Consider the following 27,039-nt stretch of genomic DNA (forward strand, 5'->3'; position numbering starts at 1 on the left):
ATTGGAAACTGTCACCCTCAGAGCAACTGAACGTTTGGGTGGGATTTCCTAGCTTGCATCTTTAAAGCCAGATTACAGGTGTTCCTGAGGGTGGAGAGAGGAGGGGGTTAGGATGGGGGCAGGAAAACAACTCCTGTAGATTTGACTTTCACAACTGTCTGCATTGTTTTGCCCCTGTTCCGCTGCCCAGAGAAATAACACCAGCATTTGGGCTCCGCACGCCATGTCGGCGGTCTGCAAAGAGAAAACCTTTGACAATTAGCGACTGGTTCGCAGCTACATAAACTCTTGAAAATGAGTGCCTAAGAGGCAACAATGGTGGGAAAGGTGCCTGATTCATCAAACCACTGAAAAGAAGATATGCCATGTCTAGGAACTTAGCTACCTTGGTTTTTAGGAACTCAGATTCTCCTCAGAAATATAAGTAATTGACATGTAATGAATTTTCTCATTTTCACTTACAGCAAGTTAAAAACTCTGTTTCTTCACAGGTTGCCAACCTGCTAAGATTATTCCACATTCCACAAATAAGCTATGCATCCACCAGTGCCAAACTGAGCGATAAATCCCGCTATGACTACTTTGCCAGGACAGTGCCCCCTGACTTCTACCAGGCAAAGGCAATGGCTGAGATTCTGCGAGTCTTCAATTGGACGTACGTCTCAACAGTCGCTTCTGAAGGGGATTACGGGGAGACGGGAATAGAAGCTTTTGAACAAGAGGCCCGGCTCAGGAACATCTGCATCGCCATATCAGAGAAAGTCGGCAGGTCCAACGTCAAGAAGTCATACGACAACACGATCCAAGAGCTGATGCAGAAATCAAATGCAAAAGTGGTGGTGCTCTTCATGCGGAGCGACGACACCCGAGAGCTTCTTGCTGCCGCCAATCGATACAATGCATCCTTTACATGGATCGCTAGCGATGGATGGGGTGCACAAGAGAGCATTGTGAAGGGAAGTGAACATATCGCCTATGGGGCAATAACACTGGAACTTGCATCGCACCCCATTAAAGAGTTTGACATGTATTTTAAGAGCCTCAACCCTTACAATAATCATCGCAACCCATGGTTCAAGGATTTCTGGGAGCAGAAGTTCCAGTGCAGCCTTCGGATGAAAAGTCCGCATGGGAAAACTTGCGATAAACGTCTCACTATTGACAGTTCAAATTACGAGCAAGAATCCAAGATCATGTTTGTTGTGAATGCCGTGTATGCGATGGCCCACGCCTTGCATAACATGCAACGAATGCTCTGCCAAAACACGACCAAACTATGTGACGCCATGAAGACTCTGGATGGAAAGAAATTGTACCAGGACTATTTACTGAAAGTCAACTTCACAGGTAAAGCATCTCATTCCTTGCTTTTGATTTTGCCCGTTTGCAGCGTCTCTACAAAAAAAATATCACAGGTGATTGTTTCAGTTTAGTGTCAGCAGATGTTTCTGGGTCATGAGGTTGCTCACTCCTTATTAGGCTGGTGTGACATTTTTATATGATTCCTGAAGCACTCTCAGAACAGGAGAAAAAGCCACAAAGAAAACGAGCTGGTGTGGCTTCATTTTGGGATATGAAATTAAATCACGCTCCAAAAAAAAACAAGAAAAAACACCCTCATTAACACATGTACACACATAAAACATCTTTATACACCACAGTTCTTGAAAAAAAAATAACCTGTAAATAATTTAACATCTGGATTTTATTTATTTATTTATTTATAGTTTTTATATACCGGGAGTTCCTGTATACAATACATATCACTCCGGTTCACAGTTAACAGAAGAACTACTGCCGGGGGGCAGTTTACATAGAACAGTTTACATGGAACAGTTTACATTGAACAAGACTTGAAACAAGTAAAAAAACACTAGATCTAAATAAATAGGTAAAAACCAAAAACTAAGCTCAACTTTAAGTAAATAAATAAGGCAATTAATAGACTAGATTAAATAAAGGCAGAGAAACCATACATTAAAACCAAAGGACAGGGTTTTTTAAATCTTCTAGTTCTTAGCTCTCAGGGAATGCTTGCAGGAAGAGCCAAGTCTTGAGTTTCGCTTTAAAGGTAGTATGGCACAGCTCAAGGCGGAGGTCTGGTGGTAGAGAATTCCAGAGAGACGGGCCCGCAGTTGATAGAGCGCGTTTTCTCAGGGAGGATTTTGCAGGCTGGGTAATCAATCTGTTTTGATATGCTCTTCTAGTCGGCTTATGCGAAGTATGAATTTGTAGCTTGAAGGTTAAGTTGAGTGGGGATATGTTGTGTAGAGCCTTATGAATCATCATGCTGCTTTTGAACTGTATCCTGTATTTAATGGGAAGCCAGTGGAGGTGCTGGAGGATTGGGGTGATGTGGTCTGGTTTTTTTGCGTTGGTGAGAATTCTTGCTGTGGCATTTAGGACCATCTGGAGGGGTTTCGTAGAGCATGCGGGGAGTCCCAGCAGAAGTGAATTGCAATAGTCCAGTTTCGGGAGAATGATGGCCTGGAGCACTGTGCGGAAATCTCTGTAGCGTAGGAGTGGCTTTATTTTCTTTAAAACTTGTAATTTAAAGAAGCATTCTTTGGTGGTGTTGTTAATGAATTTATTGAGGCTGAATCTGTCGTCTAGAATTACACCCAGATCTCTGACTTGCGGCGAGGTGGTGTATCCTGAGGTGTCTGTAGTGTTGCTGGAGGTAGGCAGGGTAGATTTGTCCGGTGCTATTATAAGGATCTCCGTTTTATTAGTATTTAGAACCAGGTTGAGGCTGGTTAGAAGCTCGTTGATGGATGAGAGGCATTTATTCCAGTAAGCCATGGTCTTGTGTAAGGTGTCCGTTATGGGGATGATAATTTGTATGTCATCCGCGTATAGGAAATGGGTGAGCTTGAGGTTAGTGAGGAGGTGACAGAGTGGGAGAAGATAAATGTTGAAAAGGGTGGGGGAGAGTGAGGATCCTTGTGGTACCCCCATTTTGGCTTGGATGGGATGAGATTCCTTGTTGTTTATTTTGACTCTGTATGTTCTGTTTTCAAGGAAGGATTTAAACCAGTTGAACGCTGCTCCTGTGATGCCAATGTCTGTGAGTCGTTGTAGTAAGCTAGAATGGTTCACGGTGTCGAACGCTGCTGACAGATCCAGGAGTGCGAGAAGGCAAGGTTGTCCTTTCTCCAGATTGAAGATGATGGTGTCAGCTAGAGTGGCTAGTAGTGATTCCGTGTTCTTTTTCTTCCGGAATCCAAATTGGTTATTGGTAAGGATATTGTTGTCATCAAGGAATTCAGAGAGTTGACGGTTGACCACTTTCTCCAAAACTTTGGCTAACATAGGAAGGTTTGCTATGGGTCTGTAGTTGGCAGGATCTGTGGTGGGAAGGTTAGGTTTTTTGAGGAGAGGTTTAAGCATTGCAGACTTGAGTTGGTTGGGAACTTGGCCTTGGGTGAGAGAGAGGTTGATGGGATCTAAATTTAACACCAAAAATGTGAGCTTGTATAGGATTGGAAGGAAGTGTATTGATATTAAAAGACCAGCATGGCAGTGACAGCGCTGGAGGCTGCCATCCTGGGCAGCTGGGACTGGGGATGCTGCAGATATAATGTGCACAGCCCCCTGGAGAAAAAAAAGGCTCATCCCACAATGGAAACATTGCAGGTCCACACATCCTGGGTCACAGAAGGCCGAAGGAGCAGGGCTGAATGGAAGGAGAGGGAACCCTTAGTTATGCACAAAGCTCATGGCACCAGAGTGCAAGAGAGGCCGGTTCTGATTGCATTGGAAAACCCAAAGGGAGCATTAGTAAAAGAGTGGGTGAAAAGAAAAGACCAGGATGAGAGCCCGTTTATGGCAGAATAAGAGACATTGATGGAAAGCATTTCAGAAAGGAGCTTACAGCCACCACATCTACATCTGGCCCTGTGCTCGTTCTTACCAAAAATCGATTGTGAGAGATTTTTTTCCATTTACAAAGTTTCTTTTATAGTTTAGTGATTTTTTGCACAGTTTTAGGGAAGGGGGTTGCCCACTCGCTTTTCTAGCACATTTAAGGTTTTATGGTAAGCTGTGTTTTGGGGATAACACTTTTCCAGAAGGCGCGTTTTGTCGAACATTCCCCAATGCTTCTTTGCCATGTAAGCAGACGTGATATGATATTAATAGAGCATCCCCTGACACCAAGAGCTTACAGTCTAAGTGGGGACCCAAGGCAATAGGGGAGAAATATAGGAGCCAATGATCAAAACTCCCTCCGTACTTTTCCCTCATTGGGTTTGCACAAAATAATCCAAGCAAAACTACCTGGGGTACTTCAGCTTTGATTACTGCCCTCGGAAGAAGCACCGGCGAAGATCTGCGAGCACTTTTTCTAGGCAAAGCTACACAAATTACTGCAAACTAACGCTGCCCACAGGGATGGCTACGAATGCTGTGGGGAAAATTGCAATGCGCCTTCCTGAACCCACACAGAGCATGGGCACCATTTCCATGCCTGAAACGCTGTTTTACCTCTAGACACGGCAGCTTCAAAACCTTTATTATATCTTGCATGAGAAAATGAAATCAGATTTACAACGAAAATATGCTGCTATGTTAGTTTGTTCTGCTGCCTCTGCTGGTTACAACTATTTAAAAATGACTTAATGCTCCAGGCATTACTGTCTATTAATTATTCTTTTAGAGCAGCACAGTAAGGACAGCGTGGAATGAGTTGGTGCAACCTCAGCTGGAGGCGGATCATCTGGTTCTTGTCCTCTGCGGCTGATTCCTTTCCTTAGCTGCTGTTTTCCTCCCTACTGCCCGTTGCTGTTGTGGTGAAGCTGCCCCCGTGCTTCACTGGGCCCAGATCCATGTGCTTGCCCTGAATAACCAGCATGCATTGTCCTTAAACTATGGGACGTGGAGCCATGGCCGTGTCTGGACCTCCGCGGCCCCTGCTGCGGTCCAGGGGTAGATTTCCAGCCAGGTTGGGAGCGCCTTGGACTGCCCCCCCAAATCGTAGCCAGGAATCTTAAGCACATCTTCATCTGCATCCGTTTCTGGCTGGAAATTACTATTACTGCTGCTATCATAGATCTAAAGTTCTCGTATACGTGCGTAATAAGGGCCAGCGCACAATCGCCAACCCATCCTATCTGCCAGACTAGATGAGCCCCCATGGTCGTTATCTGCCGTCATGTTCGTGTTTTAGGAATGCCTCTGTGGTCACCCATTTTTGCCTGGCTAAATACCCACAGATGTCAAACAGCTTTTTGTGCAGGCGAAATTTTAATGGAAAAGAATTCACATAGATTTGATTCAGCAAGACGTTTCTCTCCTTCTGGGGGCCGATGTAATAAGCTGTGCATTTAAAAAACCTGTGCTGAATTTCAGCGCTCAGTCTTAACGCATGCACTAAAGAATATTTTAACTCCTGATGCAGAAGGCTAATTGTATGTGAATGTACCAAGAGTTTAAAATGCCTGCTTAGCATGCATAAAATACGGATGTATGCACAGAAAACACTTATTTATTTATTTATTTTATTTATTTATTTAACGCTTTTTATATACCGACATTCGTGGGCCACATCATGTCGGTTCACAAGTAACTGAGAAAGGAAATTACAATGAACGAGGATGGAGGGCTAACTGGGAAATAATTGGATAATATGCAAACTGGATAACATAAAGTACAGGAGAGAGAGTCAACGAGCAGGGATACAACATTGTTGAACGACATGGAAGTTACTTATCCATGTTGAAAATAAATGTGCATAAGCAAAGATTAAATATGCATAAGCAATGTTACGGAGGCGTATGTGTGCACTTCTTGTGTGCACAAATAATGCCTTCTACACATACAGCTTGTGCTTAAAACATGCTTTCGGCACAAACTGTGTTTTCTATACTCAAATTCCAAATGCAGGAATCCCCCGCACGAGGAACTCTGGGTGAGCCTGAGTAACCTTACTCCAGCTCTGCCATACGAGTGCAGTTTCCAGTGCTGAGAAACCAGGAGTCGAGCCTGCTTGCCTCTCTGCATTAGGGAGTAATAGCTAATCCTTTCCTGAGCAAGGAATTTAAATGGAGAAGGGAATCATTTGTGCGCGCAGTTTAATGCAGGTGTGTGCATATGTTTTTTGCATGCACAGCTTCTTGGGCGCGCATTTAAACCGTTCTAGGCCAGTTAAGAACCACAAATTTGTGAATCTGCTGCCAAAGGATTAAACTCCAAAAGCTAAGATTTTGCTTGCCTTGCTTTTATATTTAATAAGGTTTCTATTTTCTGCTTGTTTAGAGAAAACTGTTCTTAATCCGTTTGCTATTTTATTTGTGTTAAGGTTGCTGATTCCGTATCGTTTTGCCTCCATCGCGCTGAGAGCTGCTATCCTGGGCTGATTTCTTCACTTGAGTACTTACTGAAGTTTGAAATTCAGGGTGCATAAAAAGGAGAGCAGATTTTCCTTCTAGAAACTGCTTTCAGGGTGGGGTTTAGGGAAACAATAGTTTTTGTTATCAGTAGGAATCCTGGGAAGAAACCAAAATCTTATGAGTAACATTTAAGAAAGATAATTTTGAGTTTAAAGTGCCCTGACCCTTAAAATCCCTCCCACCCTACACCATCTCCCACCCACCTCTGACCTTGTTTTTTTTCTATAGTCTTAGGGGAGATGTGCAAATTTAATTAAAACTAAGTTGTGAACAAGGTATTTAGAAATTCCTTATCACACTACCTTAATATGGGCCAATCCACCTCTCCCGGGTGCTGGACTTAGTATTCAAATAGGGGAAAATGTGCCCCCCTAGTGCCTCCTCAGCAGCAGGTGCCCAGGAGAGGTGGCTGTCAGTGTGGGTTAGGAAAACGGACGCTGAGTTTTACGAGCATCCGTTTTCCTAAACCACCAGTGACAACGTTTTATTTATTTATTTATTTTCCCCCGTTGTGCTTTTTTCAGTTCCTCTGACTTAATATAGCCACGATATTAAGTTGGAGGAACTACAGAAAAGCAGTTGGGTGCACATATATAATTTTTTTTGCATTGGGGGTAATAGTTAATAGCCTTGTCAACTTGAATTTACCTGTGATGAGTGCTATAAGCCATGCGCTGGTTTGGATGTGCTAATCCCCTTATTGCGTGGGGGGTTTGGACGCACGTGCAAAACGCGTGTTCAAGAGCGTGTAAAGCCATGCACTCGGCCAAGCGCACTGTATTGCATCAGCCTGTAAAGGCGCTCTGTAGTAAACAAATCTACAAATGGGCTACAATTCTGTGTAACAGTTGTGGTGCCCCAGTCTTAAGGCAGACCGTCTGGAAGCTCAAGGCTTGTCCCATTTGCCTTCAGCCTTCAGCCATAAAAAAGGAACTGACTCAACTTACAGAGGACTTGTCCAACTGTGCAGCATCCAAAATATCTGCCCCCACTCCCACACAGTGTTCAGGAACCCAGGAATAAATGGGAAAGACCTGTGACAAGGAGTCACCCTTCCACCCAAACGATGCCCATGCAAAACAGTTTTTCCACATTGGAAAATGAAGAGAGTTCATAAATGGAAAGTGAATTCATATCGGAACAGACACTGAAACTAAATAATACCATAAGAGCATAAAGCTTGCCATACTGGGTCAGACCAAAGGACTATCAAATACATTATCATGTGTCCACCAGTGGCCAATCCAGGTCACAAGTACCCGGCAGGACCCTAAGGAATAAACTGATTCCAAGCTGCTTATCCCAGTGCTAAGCAGTGCATTTCTGCAACTCCATCTTAATAATGGTTTATGGACTTTTCCAAGCCTTTTTTAAACACAACTACACAAAGGAGCTGAGTTAGCCACATAAAGTTATGTGGCTAGCTCTGGTTGTCCTAGAGGTAGTCATATAAACATATAAGGCTAACTTTAAGATAGATGGCTATGTTCAGCAGCACAACCGTACCACTGAATATAGCCTGCCAGTTAGCCGGATATTGACCCCACGGTGTCTCTGAGATGCCAGCTCTGTCTCCCTCTTCATCCAGTGCTATACACTCCAACTCTCCCGTTTTATTTTTCAGACTTCTAGCATTTGTATACGGACATTTCAAAGTAGGTTTTCTGTTTGTATTAACAGTCTGCTCGTCAGGTGGAAGGGGTAATTTGGAATCTTTCTGCTCTTTACTTACAGACACCTGGTCCATTTTAGCATTTATTGCAAGCTCTTTACTGGGTGCCTTATTTTCCCTGTTCTCTTAGGGCCGGATTTTCAAAGCTCTAAGCGCGTCGGGCATATTTTATAAAGGCCTAGCAACGCGCATAAAGCCCCGCGACGCATCTAAGTACCAGGGCTTCAAAAAAGGGGCAGTCCTGGGGTGGGGCAGGGAGGTCCGGGGGCAGAGCGGTCCAGGGGCGGGGCCGCTGTGTTGGAGGATTGCGTGCTGGCAGGACTAGGGGGTGGGAAGGTAAGGGGAAGGGGTGGGAAGGATAGAGTAGGGGGAAGGGAAGTTCCCTCACAGGGTGCACAATTGTGCACCCCCTTGCACGCGCTGACCCCCGATTTTATATCATGCGCGCACCTGCGTGCACATGTTATAAAATCTGGCATCCACGTGTGCGCGCCGGGTAGCGCGCGCGCACATGTATGCCCGCGCGCTTCTTTTAAAATCTACCCCTAGTATCCTTCTAAGATTCATCACTCTGAACCATGCGCTGCTGAGCGACTGTCGGCTTTCCCCTATGATTTAGTTTAAAAGCTGCTCTATCTCCTTTTTAAAGGTTAGCGCCAGCAGTCTGGTTCCACCCTGGTTAAGGTGGAGCCCATCCCTTCGGAAGAGACTCCCCCTTCCCCAAAAGGATCCCCAGTTCCTTACAAAACTGAATCCCTCTTCCTTGCACCATCGTCTCATCCACGCATTGAGACTCCGGAGCTCTGCCTGCCTCTGGGGACCTGCGCGTGGAACAGAGAGCATTTCAGAGAATGCTACCCTGGAGGTTCTGGATTTAATCTTTCTACCTAAGAGCCTAAATTTGGCTTCCAGAACCTCCCTCCCACATCTTCCTATGTCGTTGGTGCCCACGTGTACCACGACAGCCGGCTCCTCCCCAGCACTGTCTAAAATCCTATCTAGGTGACGCGTGAGGTCCACCACCTTCGCACCAGGTAGGCAAGTTACCAGGCGATCCTCACGTCTACCAGCCATCCAGCTATCTACATTCCTAATAATCGAATCACCAACTGCACATATTGAAACAAAATATGCCCTCTACTGGGAGACACTTACAACAGAAACCACAGAATGTTACCAACCAGAAACCTCCTCCTGCTGTCATCAGGGGCACTGACTTGTGGATTCATTTTGAGGGACAGAGCATGATAAAATGCATTCCAGCATCCTCATCTGACAGACTGACGATCCAGAGTGTCAGCACCATTAAGGGAGAAATAAGGAATAGAAAACTGATGTGATCATCCATCTGGGGACCAATGACCTCGCTGGAAACCACATCCAAGAAGTAAAGAGCAGTACACGGCACAGACTGATCCCTGTGCATGGAGAGGGAAAGGAAAGGTCAGATCAAGGTCATATGGGCAACTTCAATACATGGCCCAAAGCCTGCTGCAAAGAGGAAAGATTTGCATTCATTGGGGATTGGGACAGGGTGCAGAACAGCTGGTCAGCATCTGTCAGTGGCAGGAAAAGGGATCCTGACTGAGAAACTCAGAGCGTATGTCATCAGGCATTTAAAGTAAAGGACGAGGGTGGCAGAAGGAAGTCACTGGAACCAGTGCGTACAAATGCAGGTAAAAAAAAAGCAGAAAAGGTGTCTGGGAAGGGCAGCTGGAAAGCCGAGAGCACAAATGCTGGCGGTCGGGAGCCAGAAGGTTCCGGATCAGCAGGCTCGGATACTGCTGCTGTCACAGAGCCGTGCTTCAGTGAGTCTCATGCCGGGCTCTGTGACAGCAGCAGTATCCGAGCCAGCGGGGAAAAAATGGAGGTAGAGTGACTGAAATGCAGGGGCATGGGGTATGGAAGAAGCGCTGTGGGCTGCCTTAAAAAAAACGAGAACGGCCTTTCCATTTACACTGGTGCGGGCTGCAGGTTTCTGAGTCAGACAGAAGAGCTGGACAGAGATTTAGCTGAAGACCTCCGAAAGGTGGGGGGAAAAGGGAGAACGACTCATGTGAGATTTTAATCTGCCAAATGTGGACTGCAGTATCCCTGCTGCCGAATCTGTAAGGAGTGGGCAGACAGTGGAGGTGCTGGGATCACAGAGGAGGAGGAGGGATACTGGACCCGGAGATCATATTTTTAGAGTCCCGGTAGGTGCCCACCTGAGTGGTTTGATGGAGCAGCGAAGATGGAGAGAAGTCACAGGAAGATGAAAGTCCTGGATTACAGCAGCACAGACTCTGTTAGTACGGGGAAGAGCCTTAAGGAGAAGGTAGAAGGCTGGGAGGAGGGGGTGAGGTGGCACAACATTGGGCTAAATTAAAAAGAGCCACAACAAAGGCAACAGATATTTACGTAAGAAAAGTGAATAAAAGGAAGAGGAAAATGAAACCGACGTGTGGTTCTCTAGAGGTGGCTGAAAAAATAGAGGCAGAAAGATCACCCTTCAAAAAGTAAGGAACCCAAAAAGAGGCTTCCAGGGAAGAACGTCTGCTGACGCTGGAAGGGAGGGAAAGAAATCCGGACGGAAGAAGCTTGATGGCAGACGGGAGGGGACAAAACGTTTCTCAGATACATCAGAGAAGGGAGGAAGGCCAAAGGCGGCGTTGCAAGAATGAGACACGGGTCATGGTGTGGAAGCCGAGGAGGAAAAAGCAGAAACATTACACAAACGCTTCATTTCCGCATGTGGAAGAGGCTCGGGGGACCAGAAGTGCAAAAGGCCAGGGGGCCAGGATGCTGCAGGAGGCAGAGAGGTGCTGGCAGGTCTGCTGAAGGACGGATGTGCTCCCACCTGGAGACCACAGGCCGCTTAGCCTTACCCCGGTGCTGGGACAACTAACAGCGATGCTTCTGAGGGAAAGGGTGGGGGACTGTCTGCACTGCGTGGGGATGCATGATCCAAGACATCGGGGCTTCACCACAGGAAGGATCACGTCAGACAAATCTGATTGACTCTTTTTGGATTGGGGGACTAGAGAATTAGATCAAGGAAGGGCACTGAATGTGATTTATCTGGATTTCAGCAAAACTTCTGATATTGTACCACATAGGACGCTCATGAAAAAAGCATTGGAATGGATCCCAGGTGGCGGAATGGATCAGAAATTGGCTGACTGACAGACAATAGAAAGTGGTCATAAATGGAGCCTGTTCTGAGGAGGGAAGAGGGATAAGTGGAGTGCCTCAAGGGTTGGTTCCGGAACCTGTTCTGAGGAGGGAAGAGGGATAAGTGGAGTGCCTCAAGGGTTGGATCTGGAGCCTGTTCTGAGGAGGGAAGAGGGACAAGTGGAGTGCCTCAAGGGTTGGTTCCGGAACCTGTTCTGTTCAGTATTTTTGTGAGTGATGTTGCGGAAGAATTAGAAGGAGAAGTTTGTCATTTTGCAGATGACAGTAAAATCTGCAACACATACCATGCATGTGCACGGGGCAGAGCACCCTGGAGGCAGCGGGCAGGCAGCAGCAGCTGCGGGGCCACCAGTGGTGCTCAACCCGTCGGCGGCTGAAAATGAGAAGCCTGGTATTCCCTTTTATTTGCATATGTGCACGCACTCCCACACACAACTTTTCCCAAGGGCACGCACAGCTTCCACTCCCTCCCGCCTCCAAGCAGGAAGGCCACAGGGCCATAGTGGAATTCATCCCACCATGGCCCAAAAACAACAGGAAGCTCACGGGCCATGGTGGTGCTCATCTCACCATGGCCCAACAACAAGGAAGCCGAGTGTTTATGTGTGAGCTTGTATGTGTGTATGAGTGAGTGAGAGCCTGTGTGTGTGAGAGTCTGCGTATCTATGTGTCTATGTGAGAGCCTGTGCATATGTGTGAGAGCCTGTGTGTGTTTGTGTATGTTTATGTGCCTGTCAGTGCCTGTGAGTCACTTACAGGCTCTCACAGACATGCATGCACGCACACATAATGTGTCTGTGAGGGAGAAGGAGCCTATGTATGTGAGAGAAACAGAGTGTGTGAGAGAATGAATTTGCTCTGTGCGTGAGAGAGAAGACAAAATTTGTACGGCCCTACCTCCCCCAATATATGAGAATCTCAGGGTGACTGGAAATCAGAAGATCCCACGTATGGAGAGCAGGAGATGTTTTAATCCTCATTAGTTTTAATTATTGGGTATAATTTGATGTTTCTGCTTTTTTGAAATATTTAATTTTTGGGAGAGAATGGAACATTTTTAAATTATTGCATTTTTCATTCATCAAATTTTTTAAAATATGTTATTGGTATATGGGGAACTTTCGATATTCTATTCATTAACTCGTTTGAAATATTTATTCATTTTATGACCGATTTTACTATTAAGATGTTTTATATTTCTTGATTTTATTATTTAATATTTTATGAAGAATGGTAATGTTCCTCTTTTGTAAATGAACAGAAGGTAGAATAAGAAACCTTTCTTAAAAGGATACAATGTAAAAATATATAAGAAAGAGGGACAAAATTCAATATAAGTTTTTATTAGTGTTACATACTATTTTAAGAAGATATAATAAATGTACAGGGACAATACACTTGGTAAAATAATCAATAATATCTTTTTTCAATAATGAAGCCACAAATAATAACTATAAGACACTGCTAACTCCACCTACAACTTATAGAAACACCAGAACCCCAACAGAGACCCCGTTTCACTATAAACTGGCTTCCTCAGGGAAGTTATTTTAAATTACAATGACGATATTATATAAAGTTATATTTATATATTATATGAACTGTCTTCCATGCAAATATTTCTTGGGTTCAATTTTCAAAATAAGAACTGGGCTCAGACTGGGTTTTACCCTTACAAACCTTGCCTATTTCAAATTTGTCCCCTATGAGGGAGCAGCTTTCCAAGGTTTAGCCCTAGCCATGTGTATATACAATTACAGGCACAGGGCAGTTAATTACAGAGGGAAGATGGGGTGCAGATTTACTGTTTAAAATTTGAAAGAGTATGCACTTAAAATCCGAGGGGAAACGTATGCTCACCTACAGCTAGACGCAGGGCTGCAGGCAAACTTTGCCCGGTTCAGTTTTCAGAGGGGAAACTTCCCTTTCAAAAGTTTATGTAAAAAGTAGAAGTAAAAACCACCGGCGTTCTTTACAGCTCCCTGCATCTTTTTCTACGTTGCCTCCTAACCAGCTAAATTTTTGTCTTGTAAAATTCTCAGACCTCAATTCCTGGGGCAGGTTTTTCAAATTTAGCTGGTTAGCAGGATATTCAGCGCTAACTAAGCTACGTTTGGTCGGACAAATTTTAGGAGCTGCAATAGCAGAGCTAACTCTGCCCAACCACTGGTAAGTTTCTCTCTCTCCCATCATCCAGTAAATTAAAAAACTAAAATACCCCAGGCCACTCTCCCTCTGTCCCAGAATCTGACACTAAAAAACCCTGAAGTGCTATAAATTGCACATTCCCCCTCACTCCCCCCATCTTCAAACGCCCGGAAAGTCCCCAATGTGGCCTTTGGCCTCTTGTTCTGCCAGTGGCGCTGGTAATTGTGGTCCCTGTGCCAGAAGCATCGCTGTCAGGGCAGAGGGGGAGGAGTGCGTCCTCCTGCTGGCTCAGCCTGGAGGGAATCGGGTGACGCTAGAGAGTTCTGAGGCGAGGGAGGGAGATTTATGGAATCAGGACTCAGGGAACTTTCACATGCCAGAAGGAGGGGGTGCGGTTTTTTTTTTGGTTTTTTTTTAATTAGGGGGACTTATCCAGTTATGGCTGACTGTGATAAATCAGCCAGCTAGATTTAGACAAACTTTTAGCTGCAAATTCAGCCGTGAGTTTCAGCTAAAAAAGTAAAATTAACCCGGTATGTCTGCCGTTCAGCAGCTTTTTGCAACTCGATAATCAACGTCCCTGCTAGCTGGAGGAGCTGGATGGTGGGTGCTGGCCATGGTCCTGAAGAGCACGTTCCCTGCCTACTCCTCAGACACTGGCCTAGGTCGCTCAGGAGAGCCTGCACAACAGCTTCTCCTTGCTGTAAAGTCTTTCCAAAGCTCCAGAACGAACTTTTGGAGGCAGATCAGGGCAGACAAAAATTAGGAGTGAGGCTTATTATGTTCCTGCTCTTCTTGCCACTGTTTAGCCCTGAAGTAAGACTCAACCTGAGAAAGGGACTTCAGTCATTTTTGGGATTAGATTTATCTTGTAATGAACATTAAATGCCCCAATTACAATTTCTGGCTGTTTTCAGGATTTTCGTGGATTACTTTTAAGAGTCAAAGTCCAGACATGGAATTATGTAAAAAATCACGGTTGGTCAGAGACTTCTCTAAAGGTTATGAAAACCAAGACCAGAGCATCACTTGTGGCAAAGCTGAGTCCATCCACATTTGATCAGCGACAAATCACATAGCAACTTAGTAACCTAGTGCATGACGGCAGAAAAAGACCAACGCACCCATCTAGTCTGTCTGGTTATTCCAGCTCACTCTGCAAGGATAGAGGCCAGCTGCTTAGCTGCTGTTAAGAAATCTCTATCTTCCTCTTCAGTTAGGTAACACCCAGACCTCTCCCTTTCCAGTCCTATCCGCTTGGTAATAATCTACATAGCTACCAACACCAGCAGAGTGATTCCCCAAACACAGAACCACATACGTCGCATGCATAGTCTTCCAGACAAACCAGCCATGTGAACGCCTGTATTTTCTCTGGGGATTTCTAGTTATTACTGGGCTTGCAATTTGCTGACAGACCCAGCTGCATGGCTGCCTGTTTTTCCATTTGAATTTCTAATGTTTCATATTACTCACCAGGCCATTCATAGAAACATAGAAACATAGAAATGACGGCAGAAGAAGACCAATCGGCCCATCCAGTCTGCCCAGCAAGCCTCACACTTCTTTTTTTCTCCTACTTATCTGTTTCTCTTGGCTCCTAGTAACCTTTGGTTCTATTTCCCTTCCACCCCCACCATTAATGTAGAAAGCAGTGATGGAGCTGCATCCAAGTGAAATATCTAGCTTGATTAGTTAGGGGTAGTAACCGCCACAATAAGCAAGCTACACCCATGCTTATTTATTTACCCAGACTATGTTATACAGCCCTTATTGGTTGTTTTTCTTCTCCCCTGCCGTTGAAGCAGAGAGCTATGCTGGATATGCGTGAAGTATCAGTTTTTCTTCTCCCCTGCTGTTGAAGCAGAGAGCTATGCTGGATATGTATTGAAAGTGAAGTATGCATTGAAAGCCACATTATCTATCAACAAATATTGAATAAGCCTAATAATTGGTAATACCTATAGCTTATGAACTCTTCGTTAATTTTACATACTCTTGCCCATCCCTGTTTTGTTTTGTTTTTTTTAAATTTGGAGATGGCAGGCCTCCATCCTTCCGCTCCGTGAAAGTGAAACACCAACCACTGGCCACTGGCATCCCGCTCCATGAATGCCTCTGTGGCTACTGCCGCTCTGTGCAGTGTTTTGCTGCCTCCTCTTTATGCACTTCCTCTAGACCTGATGGATCCACAGTGTTTATCCCACGTCCCTTTATTTATTTATTTATTTATTTCGGATTTTTATATACCGACATTCTCAATACAAGTATCGAATCAGGTCAGTTTACATCGAACAATAACTGTCGCAATAAAGGCGTTACATTAAACAGCTTTTCATAACATAAGAGTAACATATAACATATAACATATAAATATAATATAAATATAAATAATACAAATTAAATTACATAGACCATACTAGTGATAATAATGATGATAATAACTCGTCGACAGGAAGAGGAACAATGTAAGGGATGTTTAAAGCGTGAATAAATATCTTGAATAATTAGGGGGGTAGTCTAAGTTGTGCTGTGTGGGTACATAGACCTTATTGAAGTGTATAAATCCGGGTTATGCATGAATTAAAGAAGACTGATGAATCAGAGAAGGAGTCTTAAACAGGTGAGTTGTTCAGATCTAGCGTGGTTGGTTCTTGAGGGGAATATGGGTGAGCGAGGATCTGATGTTCTGAAGTTGGACTATTTTTCTCTTTGACCGGTGTCTGAGTGATCTTGTGATTCTGTATAGGCTTGCCTGAAAAGCCACGTTTTTAGGTTTTTCTTAAAAGTTAGATGACAAGTCTCTTGGCGTAGATCCGGCGGTAATGAGTTCCAGAGGGTGGGCCCAGCTGTGGAGAGAGCTCGTTTTGTAAGTGTAGTTTTGATCAGGGGAGCATATAAGGAGCCTTTGTAGTTGTACCTGATGGGTCTTTGTGATGAGTGAGGGCGGAGTTGTGAGATTAGATTTAGGTGTGCGATGCCCATGATATCCTTGTGGATCATTGATAATGTCTTGTAGGAGATTCTAGCTTTTATAGGAAGCCAGTGAAGGCTGTGTAGAATAGGTGTTATGTGGGCTCTTTTATTTGTGTTAGTGAGTAGCCTCGCTGCGGCATTCTGCACCAATTGTAATGGTCTTGTGGATATGGCTGGGAGACCTAGCAGTAGAGAGTTGCAGTAATCCAGCTTAGACAGAATTATAGACTGGACTACTAGCCGGAAGTCACTAAAGTGAAGAAGAGGTTTAAGATTTTTTATCACTTGGAGTTTGAAATAGCATTCTTTAGTTGTGTTGGTAATGAAGGATTTAAGGTTGAATTTGTTGTCGAGACGCACTCCCAGGTCTCTGACGGAGGTGGAGTGGTTAATAGTTAGTTTTGAGAATTGTGTTGCGCTTTGGGAGTTGGTAAGGGTATGGTTTTCGTCTGGTGAGATGATGAGGATTTCTGTTTTGTTTGGATTAAGTATGAGGTTCAAGCTGGATAGCAGGGTGTTGATAGCCTGTAAGCAGTTATTCCAATGTGCCCAAGTTTTTTGCAGTGATTCTGTGATGGGCAGGAGAATCTGAATGTCATCAGCGAAAATATAATGTTTTAGCTTGAGATTAGAGAGTAAGTGGCAGAGTGGAAGCAGGTAAATATTAAATAGTGTAGGTGAGAGAGATGATCCTTGTGGTACTCCTCGGGTTGATTTGATAGGATGCGATTCTTCATTATTGATTTTTACTTTGTAGAATCTGTTCTCCAGGAACGATTGGAACCAGCTAAGAGCTTCTCCTTGAATTCCTATATCGGTTAGCCGCTCGAGTAGGATGGTATGGTTGACCGTGTCGAATGCGGCGGATAGGTCGAGAAGCGCGAGGAGGTAAGGTTGTTTTTTTTCGAGATTAAGAAGGATGGTGTCCGATAACGATGTTAGAAGTGCTTCAGTGTTTTGTGATTTCCTGAAGCCGAACTGGAAGGGGGAGAGAATGTTGTTATCCTCCAGGTATTCCGACAGTTGCTTGTTGACGAATCGTTCCATAACTCTTGAGATCAGGGGAAGGTTAGCGATAGGGCGGAAATTTGCAGGGTCATCCGTTGAAAGGTTTGGTTTTTTTAGTAAAGGTTTCAGAACGGCTATTTTGAGTTGATCTGGGACTTTTCCTTGGATTAAGGAGCAGTTGATGATGTCTGCTATTGGTTTAGAAATGGTGTTAGGGGTCGATAGGAGAAGATTGGAGGGTATGGTATCTAGAGGATGGGAAGAAGGTTTGAGCTTCTTGAGAATAAGTTCGATTTCCAATGATGAAGGAGTTTCGAATGATGATAAGCTGTATTCTTTGTCATGTGATGGGGTTGTTGGCTGTGGAACCGTCGTTTGTTGGGTGGAGATTGGCTTCAGGAGGTTGGTGATCTTTTTATCAAAGTAGATTGCTAGTTCCTCAGCTTTGTTGGCTGCTTGTTCATCTGGAATGATAGGTGGAGTGGGTTTTGTTAAGGAAGATACAAATGAGAATAGAGCTTTTGAGTCCAGTGCAAAGTTGTGGATTTTTTTTGCAAAGAAGTCTTTTTTAGCCTTTAAGATGGCTAATCTGTATGTGTTGAGATGGGATTTGTAGTTTAGCGTTGTGATGGTGGAAGGAGACTTGCGCCAATTGTTTTCTTTTTTCCGAAGTTCTTGTTTGAGAGTTTTGAGTGTCGGAGTGTACCATGGTTGTCTTTTAGCTTGGGGTGGTTTTACGGATTTGGTGATGGAGGGGCAGGTAAGATCTGCGATCTCGTTTGTAATGTTGAGCCAGGAGATGATAGCTGATGATGCGTCTGTTAAATCCAGTCGTTCGAGTTCTTTGGAAAGAATATTATTAAGATTGTCTATGGAGCAGGGTTTCCTGTAACGTATAGTGGTTACTGGAAATATAGGGCGAGGCTGGTCTTTAATTTGGAATTCAGCAGAGATGACGTGATGGTCCGACCATGGGACTGGGACGCAAATAGGGTTGTTTGTTGGTGTTATGCCATGGTTGAGAAAGATCAGGTCGAGGGTATGTCCCGCTTTGTGCGTGGGGTCTTTAACTATCTGATTGAAGCCTAGGTGGTTGAGTGCTGAGAGAAGGATATCACAATTATGGGTTAGAGGTGCGCTGTTTACATGTAAGTTAAAGTCTCCCATCAACATAGCTGGTTTGTTCTGATTGCAATGTTTTGTAGTAAATTCAATTAGAGGAGAAGGGTCTGTGTCTAAGGTTCCAGGTGGTGAGTAGACTAAAGTTATTTGTAGATGGTCCGAATTGAAAAAGGCAATTTCAGTGTTCTTTATTGTGGTAGATAATTGGAGTGAGAGCCCTATGCCCTTTTTTGTGGCTAGAAGGATCCCTCCACCCCTTTTTTTGGTTCTAGGGATTGAATGTATGTCATAAAGATGGTTTGAAGTCCTTCACAGTTTTGGACTTCACCACTTCCTCCGGAAGGGCATTCCAGGCATCCACCACTCTCTCCGTGAAGAAATATTTCCTGACATTGGTTCTTAGTCTTCTTCCCTGGAGCCTCAGCTCGTGACCTCTGGTTCTGCTGATTTTTTTCTGACGGAAAAGGTTTGTCGTTGTCTTTGGATCGTTAAAGTATTTCAAGTATCTGAAGGTCTGAATCATATCACCCCTGCTCCTCCTTTCCTCCAGGGTGTACATATTTAGATTCTTCAATCTCTCTTCGTATGACATCTGATGAAGACCCTTCACCTTTTTGGTCGCTCTTCTCTGTACCGCTTCCATCTTGTCTCTGTCTCTTTGTAGATACGGTCTCCAGAACTGAACACAGTATTCCAGGTGAGGCCTCACCAAGGACCTGTATAAGGGGATAATCACTTCCCTTTTCTTATTCGATATTCCTCTCTCTATGCAGCCCAGCATTCTTCTGACTTTTGCTATCGCCTTGTTGCATTGTTTCGCAGACTTCATATCATTAGACACTCCGTGCACATCAGCCTCCCCCCCCCCCCCCCCCATATCGTATACAGTTCATTCGGATTTCCACTCCCCATATGCATGACTTTGCACTTCTTGGCATTGAATCTCAGCTGCCATATCTTCGACCACTCTTCCAGTTTCCTTAAATCCTGTCTCATTCTCTCCACTCCTTCCGGCGTGTCCACTCTGTTGCAGATCTTAGTGTCGTCCGCAAAAAGATAAATCTTACCTTCTATCCCGTCCGCAATGTCGCTCACAAAGATATTGAACAGGACTGGAACCCAACACCGATCCCTGCGGTACAACACTTAAAACCGCTCTCTCTTCAGAGAGAGTTCCATTTACCATCACACATTGTCTTCTGTCCGTCAACCAGTTTGCAATCCAGGTCACCAACTCGGCACTCACTCCTATGCTTCTCGTTTTATTCACCAGTCTCCTGTGTGGAACCATATCAAAAGCTTTGCTGAAATCTAAGTAGATGACATCGAGTGCTCTTCCTTGATCCAATTCCTTGGTTACCCAGTCAAAAAAGTCAATCAGATTTGTCTGACAGGATCTTCCCCTGGAGAATCCATGCTGCCTCTGGTCCAGCAATTCTCCGGACTGTAGATAGTTCACTCTTCTCTCGTTCAACAGTGACTCCATTACTTTTCCCACCACCGAAGTGAGGCTAACCAGTCTGTAGTTACCAGCCTCCTCTCTGTTCCCACTCTTGTGAAGCGGGACCACCACCGCTTTTCTCCAATCACTCGGCACCACTCCCGTTTCTAGGGATCTATTGAACAGGTCACACAGTGGACCCACCAGCACATCTCTGAGCTCCATCAGTATCCTTGGATGAATCCCATCAGGTCCCATGGCTTTGTCCACTTTCAGATTATTTAGCTCTTCCCATACATTTTCTACTGTGAAAGGGTTTTCTTCTATTCCACTTCCTTCCATTTTCCTTCCAGTTTTGGCAACCCCAAAACTAGTTGTTGAACTGTTCAATTTGGGTACTTTAAACACTTAAACATGTGCCGATAGATTGTGCTTTCTGCTCTCTCTTCACTTTTTGAAACTAAGGATCCTCTGTGATTATCCCATGCCGGTGAGCCTGACTTCAATGCTGGGAAACTGTTATAAAAAATAAAATCACCGAACATTTAGATTGACATGGTATAATGGGAAACAGCCAGCATGGATTTACCCAAGGGAAGTGGTTTTCACAGTGGAAAAGGGTAAACAGTGGAGTGCCTCGGGGATCTCTACTAGTGCTTTTTAATATATTTTTTAATGATCTGGAAAGGGGCACAACAAGTGAGGTAATCAAATTTGCAGATGACACAAAATTAAGCAGAGTAGTTAAATCTCAAGCGGATTGTGATAAATTGCAGGAGGACCTTGTGAGACTGGAAGATTGGGCATCCAAATGGCAGATGAAATTTAATGTGGACAAGTGCAAGGTATTGCATTTAGGGAAAAACAGTCCATGCTGTAGTTACACAATGTTAGGCTCCACATTAGGAGTTACCATCCAGGAAAGAGATCTAGGTGTCAAACTGAATGAAATTGAAGTCATCAATTCAGTGTGATGTGGTGATCAAAAAAGCAAACAGAATGTTAGGAATTATTAGGAAGGGAATTGTGAATAAAATGGTGGATGTCACAATGCCTCTGTATTGCTCCATGGTGAGACCACATCTTGAATACTGTGTACAATTCTGGTCACCAGATCTCAAAAAATATATAGTTGCACTGGAGAAAATACAGAAAATGGTGACCAAAATAATAAAGGGGATGGAATGGCTCCCCTATGAAGAAAGGCTAAAGAGGTTAGGGCTGTTCAGCTTGGAGAAGAAATGACTGAGGGGGGATATGATAGAGGTCTTTACAATCATGAGAGGTCTAGAATGGGTAAATGTGAATCGGTTGTTTACTCTTTCGGATAATACAAGGAATAGGGAGCACACTGTGAAGTTAGCAAGTAGCTCATTTAAAAAAAATTGGAGAAAATTATTTTTCTCTCAATGCATAATTAAGCTCTGGAATTCATTTCCAAAGGAAGTGGTTAAAGCAGCCCCCCCCCCCCTTTTAATGGAACACATTGTTACCTATTACAGTCATAACCTTTGAAATGTTTTACCCCTTCAGTCACCTATGCTGTTTTGTTATTGTTACTTACTTATAGTTATAAGCTTTGAAACACTGATGTTTGCAGTTGAGCTGTACTTCTGTGCTTTACTATGTTGCCCCTTCCCTTTATTCCCTGTTATTATGTAATTCCATTACTATTGTTATAATGTGAACCGGCATGAAGTACCTCTACAAATACCGGTATAAAAAAAGATTATAAATAAATAAATAAATGGGGTTTTAAAAGGTTTGGATAAGTTCCTAGAGCAGAAGTCCATAAACTGCTATGAATTCCAGAGCTTAATTGTGCATTGAGTGAAAAAGAATTTTCTCTGATTTGTTTTAAATGTGCTACTTGCTAACTTTATGGAGTGCTCTCCTAGTCGTTGTATTATCTTAAAGAATAAATAACTGATTCACATTTACCCATTTAAGTCATTTCATTATTTTATAGACCTCTATTATATCCCCCTTTAGCTGACTCTTCTCCAGGCTGAACAGTCCTAACCTCTTTAGCCTTTCTTCATACCGTTCAGATATCTAAATATCTCTATCATATCACCTAGGGATACATATTTAGATCCTTAATTTTCATCTCAGAGGGCTTCTGGTGAAGACCACTCACCATTGTGGTAGCTCTTCTCTGGACTCCTCCACTTTGTCTATGATCTTCTGAGGGTGCCACCTGTGGAACTAGGCACTATACTCCAAATGAGATTTCACCGTAACTTCTTATTCTGTGTATTCCCTCAGGCATGTCCAATCTGTCACAGATCTTAGTATCATCTACAAAAAGCCAAATTTACCCTCCTACCTCTTCTGCAATATCATTCATAGAGACAGAAGAAGGTGAAAAGAAAAGAGTGCCTCTGAGATTGGTCCTAGGGCTGGTTCTGTTCACTGTCACCTTGCTAAAAGCCCCCCAGCCACACCACAATACAAGATCAAGTAGGGTCTCTGGTATTGCAATAAGCAGGAAAAATGGGCCTTTCTGAGCGGTTGATATTCAGTGAGAGCTAGTCAGCGGGAAAGCTTCATGCATAGCTTTGCCGGGTATTCAGTGGGACAGCCCCACATAAAGGGGGGATTTTTCTGATCAGACTTATCTTCCTAACTTTAGCTGAGTGGTACTCAATGTCAGCGCTCACTGAAGCATCTCCATCACCATCTCCCATTTTATCTGGTTAAACTTTGTGCGGGTGAGGAGTTACCCACACAAAATTTAGCTGGACAGTGGGGGAGGGAAAAAATTCAAATCTCAGGCTTTGTCTGGGTGACTGATAAAGTTACAGAAACAGGGATGGTAACTTTAAAGCAAGAGCGCGCACCCAGCTGCACGTGTATATGGGCGTGAGCGCGCATGTATTGGAATTTTATGTCATTCATGCAAGGGTGCGCACAGTTTATAAAATATGCCAAGCATGCATACGTCTGCTCCTAATTTTAAGCAGCTAGGCAAGGAAAGGTTATTCATGTATTTTCCTATGAACTTGTCGGCTTTTACGCGCGCAAGTGAACACATTTCGTGCCATGTGCACATGAAGAAAATAACCAGTTTTACCAAATAGTTTGCCCAGTCTATCTCTAGATTATCCAGATCCCTCTGGTTCCTCAGCCTGCAGTCCCCCCAGTTTACCCTGACCCCCCTCACCCTGTCAGTTTTTGGCTATAAAGAGCTTTATTCTGACTGACACCTGATATAGAGCAGAAGTAACTTCGCACAGGTAACAGCCCTAAGCGCACTGCGTTCATAGGTTTTAAAATTGGGATTTCTCTGTGTAAATGCTGGCTCTGCCCTGGAATGCCCCTTACTCACCCCAAATCCACCCTGTTTTCTACACGAGCAAAGTTATTCCGTGCGCACGCGTGAGGTTTATAAAATAGCAGTAGCGCAAACGAGAGCCACGTGCGGAAGCACCTGCCGTTTTCTGCGCGCGCATCTCTTTTAAAATTCACCTCAAAGCCTTTGACTATCGATCTCCGTGTTTCTAAGTCAGAAGAAGGCTTCTGAAATGCTAAAGAGATGTCAGCACTGAGATCTGCGTTTCAAATTAATGAAACAGAGTGAAACGAGGAGCCCACAGACTTATTCATGTAAAGGGTGACCTGCTCAACATTGGTATTATGCAGGTAAACTCTGTTCCTGTTTATATAAATTATCCATTAAAAGCAGCATGGAAATTACTGAGCACTGATTTCCAGCTGACACCATGCCGAAGTGGAATTTTCATGTCATAGTCGCATAGTAATGACGGCAGAAAAAGACCAAAATGGTCCATCCAGTCTGCCCAGCAAGCTTCCCAAGGTAGTAACTGCCGCTCCGTGCAGGTTACCCCCAAGCTTTTTTATTTATTCCCATCCTCCAGCCTTTAGGGATCCAGAGTGTTTATCCCATGCCCCTTTGAAACCCTTCACAGTTTTAGCCTTCACCACTTCCTCCGGAAGGGCCTTCCAGTCACTGACTCCTCTCGCACAGAAGAGGACTGCAGAAGGTAAAGCTTTGGCTTCCAGCTTGATGTTTCCTAGAAATTTTAACCACAAAGGCTGTTTCTTTCGAGATCCAGTCCAATTCATTTTAGACAACAGTATTTCAGTTTAGAAATGAGTAGTACTTTTAAGTTCAAATTGTGTAGCATAAAATGCTACCATCATTGACAAGTTGAGCGTTAGTCTACTACTCATCAGTGTAGATGTAGGACACAACTCAGCTATTGTGTATGAGAAAAAGTATCAAAAATGTCAACACAATATAAACAGGCCCGTCTAGAGGCAGTAAGAAACCTATGAGAGCCCTTGGACTAGGTGTCTGAGGTTACAACAGAGGGTGATAATGAGAATCCTAGCGTGGGTCCTCAGTCTGAACACTCTGAATATACATCTTTCAGATTACTACCCACATATCTCCTGAATATCCCCTTCTATGGACATTACATTTAAGAAAACTGAAATATCTCCAAATTTCTGCTGTCCAGAGTGGCAGTTACTGCCCTTAACAGAAACACAGGGGTATCCTGCATGGAGCGGCAGTTACTAACCTTAACAGAAACACAGGGGTAACTTGCACGGAGCAGCAGTTACTACCCTTAACAGAAACATGGGGGTAACCTGCATGGAGCAGCAGTTAATACCCTTAACAGAAACACAGGGGTAACCTGCACGGAGCGGCAGTTACTACCCTTAACAGAAACTTGGGGGTAACCTGCATGGAGCGGCAGTTACTACCCTTAACAGAAACATGGGGGTAACCTGCAAGGAGCGGCAGTTACTACCCTTAACAGAAACATGGGGGTAACCTGCAAGGAGCGGCAGTTACTACCCTTAACAGAAACATGGGGGTAACCTGCAAGGAGCGGCAGTTACTGCCCTTAACAGAAACATGGGGGTAACCTGCACGGAGCGGCAGTTACTGCCCTTAACAGAAACATGGGGGTAACCTGCAAGGAGCGGCAGTTACTACCCTTAACAGAAACATGGGGGTAACCTGCACGGAGCGGCAGTTACTACCCTTAACAGAAACATGGGGGTAATCTGCAAGGAGCGGCAGTTACTGCCCTTAACAGAAACATGGGGGTAACCTGCACGGAGCGGCAGTTACTACCCTTAACAGAAACATGGGGGTAACCTGCAAGGAGCGGCAGTTACTGCCCTTAACAGAAACATGGGGGTAACCTGCAAGGAGCGGCAGTTACTACCCTTATCAGAAACATGGGGGTAACGTGCACGGAGCAGCAGTTACTACCTTTAACAGAAATATGGGGGCAATCTGCATGGTGTGGCAGTTACCACCCTTAAAACAGAGTCATGAGGGTAACATTCATGGAGCAGCATTTACTACCATAAGAAGCTTGCTGGGCAGACTGGATGGACCATTTGTTCCTTCTCTGCCATCATTATTATGTTACAAAAATCAGGTGGGCGAATCTGTCCCAACGTGCACAGAGATGAAACCCACGCATTAAATTGTTGCTAATGGTAGATCATTTGCAAAAATTCTGATTATTTTATCAATATATATCCATGCCAAATGTAAGCATTATCGCTCTTGATCTGAATGGAGTACTGTGATTGCCCTGTTAGTCCACCTGCACCTGTAAGGTTAAGAAGAAAGAGGGACGTGAGACGTTTTACTGGAGTAACTCAGCACATTTGGGACGAGTTTTGGCAAGTTGCGTGCTCTTCATTACAGAGGGAGCAAAGCTCTCCGTAGCTCCTCACAAGGGAAAACATCTCACGTACAACTTCCTTCTTGACCTTTAAGCCTTTTGTTCCGTAAATCAAACCTCTGGACAGGTGACCTGCTTGGACAGGTAGACAAACCGACACAAAAATATTCTCTCTGAGTTTCTTTACATGACCAGAGGATTAAAAAAAAAAAAAACCCCTCGAGAATCCGCTTATATAAGTGCAGGCAAACTCTATTAAAACAGAATCTTTCCCTAAGGAAACTATTTCTATTACAAATTTGCAGCATTAATTCATTTTGATTCAGCTCATTCCTTCTCAGTGGTAGCTGGAGGCAAGTTACCTTCAGGTACAGTAAATATTGCAATCCCTGAGGCAATGGAGGGTGAAGTGACACAAGGGGTGGCGGTGGAATTTGAACCCGGGGTTCTCCATCTGCCGCGGCAGCCTCTAGGCCACAGCTCTTTATAGACTCTCTTTTCTCCTCTGTATTACCTTTATCAAACTGTACATTAGTTTGACGGAGTCCTTGTAACACCGAGACGTTTGCTCAGTACAGAAAGCGTCATTTAAATTTCTGATGGGAAATCTGTTGGCAGGAGCCGCCGCACACCGATGTCTCGCAGGATGTGATTTTGGGGTAAATCCGTGAGCTGAGCAGAAATGTACGTTTTCATGATCGCAATATTTCGTCATGTAAAAGCTAATAGCGCTGCATCTCTTTGCATTAACATCTTGAAAGTGCCATGGAGAGCTGGGTTTACGGCATTAGTGGGATTTGAGTTCCCATAGCCAATAACTGGAGTCTTAAAAAAATGGGCTCGAGTCCCAGGCATTACCGATTTAACAAGGCGATATTTCATTTCATAGACCAATGGCGTACTTTTACGTTTATTTTCAAATGAAAATATACAAGAATCCTCCTAATTGATTAAGTGTATTCCCATGCAGGAGGAGCTTCGTCCAACAAAAAACAAGGCGACGTTTTGGAATTCTGCAGTGTGGACTTGAGGCTTGGGAATATTTGGGGGATATTAAGTGTTTGCAGACGGCTTTCAAATGTTGAGGGAAAGGAGCTTTCTTCAGCAGCAGCCTGTGAAGTTTACAAAAAGCTCCTGTACTGGAACATCCTTTTCCTTGGTCCTTTAAAAGACAAAGGCTGTAGTTTTCTCCAGCACCGATGTGGCCTCTAGAGCTGTGCACTAGGAACGCATTGGTTTAAGACCGAGGGTCAGGCTACACGTGGCTATGAAACAGGCAAGAGGAAATGGCTCTGTGTGACTGCATTTTTACATCTTTCCATGACACAGTGAATCTCTTTGCATACTGTCTGAAGTACAAATCTATGGCAAAGCTCTTATACAGAACTGAGGAGTCCATTTGCATCCTTTGGGTCATGCGTTACATTAACC

The 27,039-nt window shown here is 44.1% G+C and overlaps 1 protein-coding gene across 2 annotated transcripts in view; it reads left to right on the forward strand.

Annotated features, from left to right (window-relative positions):
- The window catches only part of GRM3 (glutamate metabotropic receptor 3), a 118,426-nt gene that overhangs the window by 28,840 nt on the left and 62,547 nt on the right, over nt 1-27,039 (forward strand). For both annotated transcript variants that reach the window (XM_029617068.1, XM_029617069.1), the window contains exon 2: nt 492-1,347. In XM_029617068.1, coding sequence (XP_029472928.1) covers nt 492-1,347 — 856 coding nt within the window. The remainder of the gene's footprint in view (nt 1-491; nt 1,348-27,039) is intronic.

Source organism: Rhinatrema bivittatum, chromosome 9 (genome assembly GCF_901001135.1).
Source record: "Rhinatrema bivittatum chromosome 9, aRhiBiv1.1, whole genome shotgun sequence".
Classification (NCBI taxonomy): domain Eukaryota; kingdom Metazoa; phylum Chordata; class Amphibia; order Gymnophiona; family Rhinatrematidae; genus Rhinatrema; species Rhinatrema bivittatum.